Raw genomic sequence first — 12,117 nt, forward strand, 5'->3', positions numbered from 1 at the left:
GGGCCTGTTTGTCGCTTCATGAGAGCAGCAGTAAGCGTGGCAGGATCTGCACATGCTTGTAAAAGCTGAGGACTGTGGCTCTGTGCTAATATGTCGTAAGAATATATTTCCTGTGTAATGACAGATTGTGATTAGATCATCTGGATCTCGCTGCAGCAGCCTCAAATCATGTTAAATGTGTCTGGGAGGTACAAGTTCAACTCCTCGGGCCCTGCTACAAGAGCAAAACCTGTTACACTTAACCCAAAAGTACTGTTCAACAGTACTATGTTTTTGGCAGCTTTATGTCTCCTTAAAGCTTTAGGTTTAGATATACGAGTACATTTCTAGTTTATATCAATCTAGAAAATCAAAAATAACTATATGTAAACCCAATCAAATCATGATCAGTTTGACCAAATGCCTTATGAAATCATTTTTGTCACAAACTTCTCAGAACTGAACATTTTATGGAGTTAAGATTGTTGATTCCACCAGACAGTTAACAAGGTAATATTTTATAATTTGTTGACATTTTGTAAATTAAACAATTAGAATAATATAATCACTTTCCAATGATGGATCAGTAATTAATATAAACATTACCTGTAGCTCTAGACTGTAGGAAGCCTGTGAGACAAAACACAGGCCTTAGCAATTGTAAAGCACTTAGATGAGCATATCAACATTCAAAGTTTCTCTAATCTGGATTTTGGTATTTTACACAGTAAAAGGACAAAATTCTGAGACATTTTTGTCCACATCAAAGCCCTGTGGCTACACCCCCGTGTCTGCTGGTATTGATCTTATTAGGCCATGTGGTGAACCGCTACCTACACACGTTAAATCCACATGGTTTTGATCTCGCCTCACTAGCTGTTGAAGAGGCATGAGCTGTTAGCAATTCTTGGTAAATATTTACTTTGAAGAGGAGACAGAAAGTGGAGCTAAGGCAAGAGGGAATGCTTAGAGAATCTTCAAAAATTTTGATGAGGAAAGACTTCAAAGAGGAAAAGACAAGGGGAAGACGAAGTTTTTGTGAAATATCTGGCTCAATCTGGTGTATCTCTTCTTTTTTTTCGAGAAGCTTCTTCTCAAATTCCACCTTTTTGTCCCTGCTCCCCCTGACAGAATAACTTTGCCTCTTGTTACACTTTTACACTCTGCATTCTCTCTCTCTCTCTTCCTCTCTCTCACACACACAGTTTTCCATGAATCCCTCTCTTCCTCTAACACAAACTTCCCCTTTGTTGCTGCTGCTGGCCATTCCTCCCTTTACTCCTCTGTCTCTTTCACTTACAGCACTCATCATCACCAACCTTTACCTCCATTTCTTCTGGCCTCACTCCCTCCACTAGCTTTTTGTTCCCTTGCCCTTTAGCTCACCCTCCCACTACTGTGTCTAAAAACAGTACTCTCTTTCACTACTATTTAACTGCGTCACTTCTTTACCCTCCCTTCACACCCTCACCCTAACATTAACACACACATACACACACTCTTCCCCTTTTTGCCCTTCTCATTTCCTCTGTCCCTCTCTTGGTTCCTCACTTGCTCCTATGCAACAGTAAAAACACCCACAAACTGACAATTGCACTTGTGATGGGCCTCAGGCACGCTGTGTCACGACAAACACACCTAATATTTAATAGGATGTGTCACACTCATACACTTCTATACAGTACAAACAAGCCTGGGCAAGAACTGCATTCAGCAACACTGCAACCCTATTTTTAAGCAAAGATAAGACTTATAAAAATGTGGCCAACAATCTGCTGCAGGAGCAAAGAAGGCAGCAGACGCTAATGCTGGGTAAATATGTAGCCCAATGAGTAAGACTGAGCCATCACAGGACTGCGATTAGTGCTGCTGGCACACGTAGCGCATGCTCACTGCCAGCTACTAAATCTGTTTTAACACGGTGACTATCACACACAGCCAGACGGACAGAAAGGGGGGGGCAGTGAAAGACAACGAAAGATGAAAGAAAAATTATCTAAAGAGAGTTAAAGTCAAGGACCCCAGAGTACCAACTCCAGCTCCAAATTCAAGTGTCTACTTCCACTCAGTGAGAGACAGCTCTAGACATGATGTGTGAGAATGAAAGTGTGGAGGGGTGTCTGTGAGTGTATGTCTGTGGTATTTGCTACCTTTAAACTTATCATCCTTCCCCACACTGACTGCTACAAGTGGTCCAGCTGCGTAAATACAGTATGTGTGTGAGCAAGCAAGCAATCACAGGTCATTATGGATGTTTTATTCACCATGATCAAATCCTAATTAATATAAATCTATAACTCTTTTATGAAGCTTGAAAATGAATAATGCTGGTCATCACTACATTTAGTCAGTTATATGTCTCCCATGAAGCCAATGAAGGTTGCTTGTTATGTTGTCTTGTTATGTTGTCACTTTGTCCACCACATCACCTGCAGAAGTTTGACATCATTAAGAGTTCATATAATATCATCTGGGGAGCTCTGGAAAAGCAATTTGACCACGATCACAACCTGTGTGAACAACGAGATGACCTAATCTGAACTATAGTTTCCTCCAAGTGATGTCATCTGGAGGCTGTTGTCAGCCAGAAAAATATATTTTAATATAGGAAAAGCAGAGACAAGTTTCAAAGCATTATTGTATATTTACACGCTAAACAAAAGCCAGGGGGAGCAAGTTGAAAATTGGTGAAGTTGCCCTTGAATGCTATGTATCGTTTCAAATTCTTTTGCCAATATAATATTGGAGTTTCAGTCCAGACATATATGTGTTATTTTTTAATACCTTGATTGGAGGAACCTAAGTATGCTTCTTTACAGTCTTCAATTATTGAAAGAAAAACTGACTTTCTAAAACAGCAGCCATGTTAGAATTTTACTTAATAAAATTTGTTTAATACCAACATGTAACATATGTTATAGACACCACTGATCAGACACAAACTGCTTGATAATAATTGAATTAACATTTTAGTAAACATGATATCAACAAAATCACTGTCTTGCTTGGTTGTTAGTTTTGCTTTATCTCTGTTGTTCTGTTAAGACTAAAACGTTTGATGTGGTCATCCTGGATATATCTCTTTGGTTAATTACAAGATAAAAGAATTATTTTGGGGAGTGTTAACTTGATAAATTTTTTAACATACCCTATAAATATATTCAAACTGAACCATGTGACTCTTTGTCATATTTTTTGTGGCAATTTCCTGGTTTCAAGGGACAAGATCTGAGTGATTGATGCTTAAAAAATAGCAAAGATGGTGGAAGGTTTTGCCAAGGTTATAGCCAAGTGTGACACTACTGTGCTGACACAGCTGCTTTTTATTAATATATATGAAATGTGTCACATGGTTTCCAGGACAGGTGAAGTCTGAAAAGCTGATCAACAGTGGAGAGTGTCCTGAGAAATGGCTGATGTTCTTGTTTGTGTTTTAAAAAGTACTCCGCCAAGTTATATTTTCTATACATTTATTGTTTTAAGAAAACAGAGGGCAGTTTCCGATGAAAACTCCTCATCACTAAAAAACCCTTTGTTCACTAAATCTTACATTTAATTGAGTGAACTCAAGCGTCCAATACCTGTCTCAATGAAAACTAAGTTACTGTAAGATGTCAGTTTATGATGAGGTTTATTATGAGGGCGACTTACTGTCCAGCCTGTGTGTGTCTAGTCTGTGTCTATACTTTGCTACTGATAATACCCTCACTGTTCTGCACTGAGAGGTTGCAGGCTCAATCATCACTACAGGCCCCTAGACAGACTTGATAATTCATCAATACACACTGTGCTACTGTCACAGAGATACACACATTTATGCGCTATAACACACATAAACATTCAGGCCCTGGCACTTACTCATGCTTCAGTGACTCACAGAGATACTGTACATAGAGACATATGCATAAAACCACGTGCTGCCAAGCAAACCAAGTGTAACACAGAATACACCCCTGCTTTGAAGTAACAGAGGCACTAGCAATCACTGAAAAGCAGCTAGTTTTGGAGGTGGGGAATACTCAACCCCTCAAAAATAGTCAGCTGACTTTCAACTCCTCCGTTTACACTTGGATATAAATCAAGCTCGAATAGAGACAATACTTAGATCCAGGCTCAATAAAGAAAAGGAGATCAGGGGACGTTGTGCCTGCAGAAGTGAATTACTGAGGCTATTAAATTGGTGCAAAGACAGTAAATTAGGCTAAATATTCCCTCTGCTTCTGTGTTTAAAGCTGGGGATTTTACCTGCAAGAAACACCTGCGGTTCTCCTTTTCCTGCCCAGAACATCTGTGGACCTGAGGAGCTCCTCTTCTTACTTCCCTGCCTGATTCGACTCCCATATATAGGGTGTGAGGGTGCTGCGGTGGGTAGATGTTGTCTGCGGGTGGGGCTTCGGGGCTGAACCCTGGGTGGATCTCCCTGTCTCTGTGCAAAGGGCTGGAGCGGTGAAGAGATGAGGAAAACCGTGAAGCGACAGCAGGGGAGTTGGGGCGTAAGAGAGGAGGAATGGGAGGAGGTGGAGCGCTAACAGAGTGCCAGTCAAAGGGGAGGCGGTTGGATGTCGATGGTGATGACGAGCGTGGGAAGAAGCGAGAGGATGTTACTCTCCCTCTTCCCTGCTCTGTGTGGGTATGTGATGGTCTTTCAGCCTGGCGGTGTGGGCTGCCAGTTGTGGTGGTTGTCGTGGGCATCTCCTCAGCAGCAGGTGACTCTGTGCTCTCCTGCTCATTCCACTCCTCCTCCTTTCTTCTCCCTGCCTCCATGTCAGCCCCATCCTTCCCCCTCTCCTCTTCCCCTCTCCTTTTGTTATGTGCCTCATCTTCGTCAACAGCTCGCTCAGGTGGTGGTGTTGCAGAGTCAGTGCCATTAACTGTGTGGCGAACCTGGCGATTAGGGCGATGCAGAGGTAAAGAGAAGGGAACCTTGCCGTATCCAAACTGACCTGGACGGATGGTGGAAGGCCTGAGACAAAGAGGGAGAGGAGACAGGAAAATATTTAGAGGGACTGTTCACAGATGGACAGGGAAACATGAGAGGGAATACGTCTAAGATACAACTCATAATTGTGACAAATACAATGTGGAGCCAGCAGATTGTAGTGAACAGGCAGAGTGCTGTTGTTACTGTATAACTGGAAAAAACAAAAACAAAACAGAAGGAATGATGCAATACACTGCAGAAATCAGAGGCACCAGATTGGCATAACCCCACTTCCCAATACTCAAAACATCATAACAAACGTTTACTAAAGCTTAGACAACGTCTGAATAAATCCTATGCTATGTACCATCTGAAGAATACGACTTTTCTTTTATTTTGCTGATGAGTCATTGTTGCATTACAATTCCCAGAAATCACTGAAGTTTCAAGCTGTGCACCAGAACAGTAATAAGTTATAACTCTTTTCTTTGCATGCTCATATGTTGTGGTTACTGATGCTTATCCTAACAATTGTGTTCATATATTTAGTCTAAACAAACCACCGTTGCTACTGCCTACAATGCAAAACTCACTTCCTGTGTGCTAGGGACATTCATCTAGAACGGACTGACAAAACAACTCAAGAGTGCTGAGCAAAGCAAAAGTAAAAAAACTCTTTATTATCAACAGATTTTTAACTTAAAGAAAGACTCTTTTTTTTCCACAGAGCTCAACAGACACTGATTACTCAAGCTGCTGTTGAGACCTATGAGTTAAAAACATCTCATGATGATGTGCGCTCATATGTGTGGTTACAAAAAGATTTTACAGGTAAAATCTTTTTAAAGCTTTAAAGCCCACTCACAAACACTTCTTGCCAACATATATGACATTATTGATCAACTGTATCTGTAATAAAGCTTAAATTGATCAGGTTTGCTCCAGTTGTCTGGGGTCACTCACCTCCTCCCAGGCAAACCCTCCCGACTGTTGGAGACCGACCTTCTGCTCCCACCTCCGACAGCCCTCACTGCTCCTTGATTGGTCGGCCTCCTGATGTTCCGTGCTGGCTGGTTGTAGCCACGGGAAGGAGCATGATAGGGAGACTGATAGGCTGAAACAAAGTCTTGATTGTGCGGGGGGAATTCAGGCTGGTAAAAAGGCGATGATGGGTTGGTCTGTGCAGGTACAGATGCTGCTCCACCTTCTCCCGTGGGAGCATTCCGATACAGAGACATACCTTGGTTGTGACCAGTGGAGGCTGGTGGGGACTGATAAGGTGGTTGTTGTCCAGCATAGCGAGGAGGATAGTAAGGGTGCACAGATGAGATGACAGGAACTCCTATGCCCCTGGGCAGATAACCAGCCCAGTTAGGTGGAGAGTTGGAGAAGGGAGGGGTCTGTGGAGGTGGAGGAGGTAAACACTTCCTGCTCCTCTGTGAGACGCCAACACCACAGGTCTGTGAGCATGCTGACCATTCCCCCCACGCAGACCACACCCCCTCAACAGGCTCAGACTCAAACGCCTGTCTAGACCTTCGACCGGTCACCTGAGATATGAACACACACACACACACAAAGAGAGAGCGAGAGAGAGAGAGAGACATATCGATTACAACTCCATTCACTCCAAAACACTAGCCTGCCAAATGGTACTGGGCCTCAGATCATTTTTTACTGCAAGGCAGGAAGAAACCAAATGATTCCACTGAAAAAGTGAATGGAAGCATTTAATTTTGACTTGAGTTGTTCTTTACATATGTTTTTCATAATTTTGATTGATTATGATGTGAAATTCCAAGGCACAATCCAACTGTGAATGTGGCAGTTAAGTGCCAAGCACTGGACCCTTTTGATTCTTAAAACTACATATTAATTTCTCAATACATCAATTAATCTTTGATCTATAGTTTATCCTGACTCACAAGATGTCAGCAAATAGCAGAAAATGTAAATCACAAGTTCTGAGTTCTGTGAGCTATTAAAATTTCTTGTTCAGTTCCAAACCCAAAGACAATTAGTTGGACAGTTTAGAAGCTGCAACTAGTACATTTGTGGACGGTACTATTATAGAACATCCTACAGGTAGGTACAGTAGTGATAAATGTAGAAGCAACATATTATTTTAAAAGCACTTTGAAAGTGTGACCTGGCAAAGATTAAACTTGGATCAAAACACTGTCAAGTTTAAATAAATATTTGCCTGGATGATAGATTTCCACTGATGTCGTTTTAAACAAACTTGTACCTATAGTATTTGTGTATTTACTTTTGTGTTGTCTTTTTTGTGCTAACGTTGAATGTACACATTCATTCAGTTAAAACGTTCTTGAATTGAACTCTTGAGTGATTCGTGTGTAAAAAGGTGAAAAGTGCAAGCCTTGGCAGTATTTTAAAGAAAGACTTAACTTAGCAGAAACATTGCCATGGCTAAATAAAAAGTCTGTGGGAGAACTTATTTCTTCACAGTGGCTGAGTCCACTGATGAGCTACAGTCTTGTGAGTTTCCTTCCTCTGAGGCCAAAATATAAATCTGAAATATTCATACTTCACTCAGCTTAGGAGAGACTCGTTCACCTGCCAGCAGCTTATGAGCAGACGGATATAAATTCGACAGAGTTGGTGTCACATGAACCGAAACAGCAAAATCAAGGCTGGTGTGGCTGTCCATTCGTGTTTGTATATATGTGTGTGAGTACATGTATGTGGGTGCTAGGTCATCGTTTAATGTCTTCCTCTGTGGCTGTAGATAAATGTTACTCTCCTCATTTTACAACTGAATCATTGGCCTGGTTAGCAGGGAAGCAAACATGAGAGCTGAACAAAAGTTTCCATTCAGAAAGTCTTACATCTTACCGCCCCCCCCCCCCCCCCCCCCCCCCCCACCCCCCCACCCCAAGTGTCTAAATGGGCAGAAATGTGCAAGTAAACACGCTGTAAAAACTGTTTGTAGATGGGAGGGATTGAACAGGTGTAAGCAGCAGACATATGTAGACTCCTGTGTATTTTTGAGACAAAGTGGTGGAGTGTTGGAGACAAGGAAAAGATTAAGAGAGAAGAAGGGACTGAGGTAAAAAGGCCTAATGACTGATGGTGTGTGTTTGTGTATGTGCGCGAGTGCACGTGTGTGTGTGTGTGTAGGGGAGTTGTGTTCTGTCATAATGAGTGACATCAAACACACAGCTGCCACATAACTGAGACCATTAATGAGCTCTGCGCGGTGACCCTGCAGCAGCCATCACCGACCTCTGCAGCTACTGGTTAAACTCCCTCAACACTGTACTGCCAGGCCTGAACCAGACAGAAGCGAATTCCTCTGTTACTTCATTTTTCATCAAATAAACATACTTGTATTTCTGTGAATCATCTTAAACCATGGTGTTCTTTGAACAGTGATAATCCTTTGTGCTAAATGCTAAATTTAGGGACTATGTGCAGTCTTCCTTTGAATTTTGCCAAACATCATCCTACTAAACCTACAATAATTGATTTGTTTTCCACTTGGACAGCAGAAACAACTGAAAAAAGGTTTGGTTCAGCTTAAAAGTTGTTATCATGGGCTATTTAGCAAACAGTGGCCTTTTCATTTTTTCAACACCTATGGAGCAGCATAATCAATCATGTTGTGTCATGTTTGTGCCCAACTGGTAAATAACTGGCCTAATATTTACCCTCCTTCTAGCTCTGTTTTTGGTCACTATCAATATCTTAGCTTTTAGCTGCTAAATGCTTCTCTGTGTTTCCCAACTTGTCTCTGACTTTGTCTGTCCGCTGATTTCTTCTGAGCTATCTAAAGTTCGTATGAAGCTTTGGCAATCTGAGTTTGTCGAGTGAACTGGGACTTTGGCAGCACTATAATGTTTTTAGTTTGAAATTCTCTCTGTGTTTTTGGTGGCAGTAAATGTGTTGCTTAGCTGCTGTTAAAGGAACATAAAGAGGGACTTTTATACTGAAAAGATTGTAAATGTCAAATACTGGTGAGGCATATTATTTTAGTTTTGCACTTTGCTGAGACAAGGACTGTGGGGGACTATGAAATTCATTCCTGGTCTTTGGCTCATATAAGGAAAATCTCTTTGCAGCTAATAGAGCCAGTATTAGGGCAAAATACAGCTCAACCGACACATGTGCATGTGAGTAATGTTCTAAGACAGTTTTGTGAAAAAAAGAGTTTATCCTTCAAGTCTCATCACCTTTCACCCCTCTAGTGACCCTTATGATGAGCTAATGACTCACCTTCCTTTTAACAGTCTTGCTTACAGACACCGTGACGACCACAAAACCCCATAGCACATAGAACCTGGAATGATGGAGGAAAGATGGTTAAAGAAATTCATCATGTTAAATAACCTTTTTTTATAAACGGTGTACTGTAACTATTCAATGAGCTAAACCTAAAATGACTTTGTTATGTAAAGTCACACAGATGTCTCTGTCCATTTAATTCAAAACTCTGCTAAACGTGTTAACAACACCATATGAAAGGTTCCAGTGACTTTTCTGCATCTAAGCAACTGATTTTTTTCCCACTACAGGTGGCACCAGGGCTCAACAGGTGTTGAACAAAAGTTTCTTTTTCCCTTCAAAGTTTACAGGCAAACATCTCAGTCAATCATGGGGGACGCCTGGAAGGTGTTAATAAACTAATGGGTTTAAGCAGCAAGCATGTTTTCCCTCTGCATACCTCTCTGGGAGTGTACACACACCCTGAGGAAGTGGCTTTAACACACACTCTCAAACACGCACATAACAGCCACATGTGTGCAATCATCCACAACATCCAAAAACATCTTATGCTGGAAGGTACTTTTCGTTTGAGGTTTGATGTTGGTTTATGGTGTGGGATGGTGTTGAATGTCTCCTGTTATTTGGGTTGTAGTCCTTAAAATTGATGTGAAATTACTTAAGTAAAACTCTCTGAACTAGTAATTTTAAACTAGTATTTTTTTTATTGAGAGGATGAAACGAATGACAGAAAAAGGCACTTGCTTCAACATAATATCAACTTGGTTCAAGAAATGCCTTAAATCTGCTGGTATGTCTGCAACTAAAACAGTCGAGACAAGTGCATTGCCATCGCTGCATCTGCCAAGAAAATAGTCTGAATATGATACTAACGACTTGCTAAGAAGGAGATTTCAGCGCTCACCACGAGAACCAACCCATCACCACAATCACCAGTCCGCAAGCCGCATGCAGTCAAAGTAATTGGTCCCTTCTTCCCAGTGTGGTGCACCGCCGTGGTCTCTGGAAGCTTCCCCACACAAGGCTACACAATTACCCCGAAAAGCACAGACAAAGGTCCCTCACCGTCCGACATAACAGAGCCGCTCAGGCCGAAGTAACGACCCCCTACTCGGGTCCACGTTTCCCCGCCGCTACAGTGGCACATTATAGAATAAACTTAGTTCCGCAGGGACAGAAGAGCGAGTGAGAGACAGATGCAACGCAGGAAACTCACAAAAATCGACGCTGAGGGGAAAGAGAAAACTCTGGGTAAATTCCTATCATTAATCCAACACAGCGCCCGGCGCGCAACGAGAAGGCGTTGCGCGTAAAAGCCAAAACTTTGCCATGAAAACAACCGGTAAAAGTCGCAGTCAACTACATACACCCTGTCCGGTCAAAAGAGGATACAACCCCCCATTGTGCTGTTGGGTACAAGCAGGGTGGAAGAGGCAGCAGGTTTTACCTGAACAGTAAACCGAGCTGCATGCTCCCGCAACAGTTCTCGCTCCGATATTGATTATGAGTCCAGTGATGTGGTCTTCTGCGGTCCGTGCAGTCCTGAAAGAAATGTGAAGTTCTGCAAGAGATTCTTCGGCTGGTGCTGCTACCTCTCTCTTTTTCTGTCCCCTTCCTCCTGTCACAGTCACTCCCCGTGATTTTTTCAGAGTGGGAAGGGTTCTGTTTTTTTTTTTTTCCCTCTCTTTCAGTCACTCGACAACTTTTGGGGGTCCTTATTATAAACTGGTGTGACGCATGGCAGCCAGGGGGGCAGTGGGAGACAGGGGAAAAGACAGGAGACACAAAATGGACAGATTACACAACTCTCTCTCTCTTTCACACGAATAAACCGCACACTCCCGCTCCCTCTTTCTCACACACACACTCTCTCTCTCTTACAAACACACACACACGCACACACCGATCCACAGCACTACGGGCCCTGACTAAGCTATAATAACTCTCAGAGCCGCTTTCTTAGTTGCACAATCCAACATAAGAATGCTCTATTGTACTAGGTCACACTGATCAGTAGTAATGATCTACTCATTGTCGGAAACAGCCCTGAGCTGGCAGCATCTGCAGCAGAGACACTTTGTTAGGGAAGTAAAAAGCATTATGGGCTTACTATTGTGCCAATACAAACACTAATTGTTCTGTAGCCAAGTTACAGACACAAGTTCAAAGCGGAGAATGATACATTTTTTTTTTGCAAGCATTAAAATATGATTGTAGACTCCTTGGCAGTATGTAGTTGTAAGGCAAAATATATTTCTGAACGAAACAAACCAGCGTGTTTTCTCATAACTGTTAAACACTTGAAACCAGACATGCTCCACCAATTTGGAGCTCAGATAAGTGCACCCGAGAGATTTGCACTTCTGAGCAGAAATAATGACTCTGTGTGTGTGTTTGTGCTTGCACTGTTCTCCATCCGTCTGATACAGATGTGAAAAACTGGCTTGTTTAAACATTTATTTGGTTGTAATCCACCAACCTTCCTAGTCGGTCACTGCAGTTTTCTATAACAGAACATTTCAGCTAAACAGCTCAGAGGGGACTGTGGGGGGTACAGGGTGACACAGAAGTGGATAGGGGAAAAAAAGGAGAATTCCTCTGTGGGCTAAAGGGCTACATCCTATGATGATTTAAGTGCTGTTTTAAAAACAGGAAATAATCTGGTGGACGAATGACAACAAATGAAGTAATTCTTTCTTTGCTGACTTTGTAAAAAAGGAAAAGGAGAAAAAAGAAGGAAAGATACACTATTTACCTATGTACCTATTACCTATTGTTATTTCCTGTGATTATAATCAGTAAATTATGAGTCTGAACATTTTGTTTTCTTTATTTATTTTACCCTATTTAAAAATGGATGTGGTGCATTTTGGTTCTGGTAAAAATTAATTTGTTGTGTCTTTTGAGTCCCTCAAGGGCTGTGCAGAGTTGCGTGCGACTAATAAAAAACATAATTTCCATCATGAAATAAG

The 12,117-nt window shown here is 41.9% G+C and overlaps 1 protein-coding gene across 4 annotated transcripts in view; it reads right to left on the reverse strand.

Moving 5' to 3' along the window:
* Positions 1–11,002, reverse strand: part of adamtsl4 (ADAMTS-like 4) — a 31,641-nt gene extending 20,639 nt beyond the window's left edge. For 2 of the 4 annotated variants that reach the window (XM_067510519.1, XM_067510517.1), the window contains exons 1-4: positions 10,593–11,002; positions 9,137–9,200; positions 5,864–6,450; positions 4,225–4,942 (exon numbers count right to left, since the gene is read on the reverse strand). In XM_067510519.1, the coding sequence (XP_067366620.1) occupies positions 4,225–4,942; positions 5,864–6,450; positions 9,137–9,200; positions 10,593–10,615 (1,392 nt within the window). In that variant the 5' untranslated portion in view covers positions 10,616–11,002. Of the gene's footprint in view, positions 1–4,224; positions 4,943–5,863; positions 6,451–9,136; positions 9,201–10,049; positions 10,134–10,592 lie in introns of those variants that run through there. The other 2 variants (XM_067510520.1, XM_067510521.1) reach the window with 2 other exon arrangements.
* Between the last annotated feature and the right edge of the window lie 1,115 nt (positions 11,003–12,117).

Source organism: Channa argus, chromosome 7 (assembly GCF_033026475.1).
Source record: "Channa argus isolate prfri chromosome 7, Channa argus male v1.0, whole genome shotgun sequence".
NCBI lineage: Eukaryota > Metazoa > Chordata > Actinopteri > Anabantiformes > Channidae > Channa > Channa argus.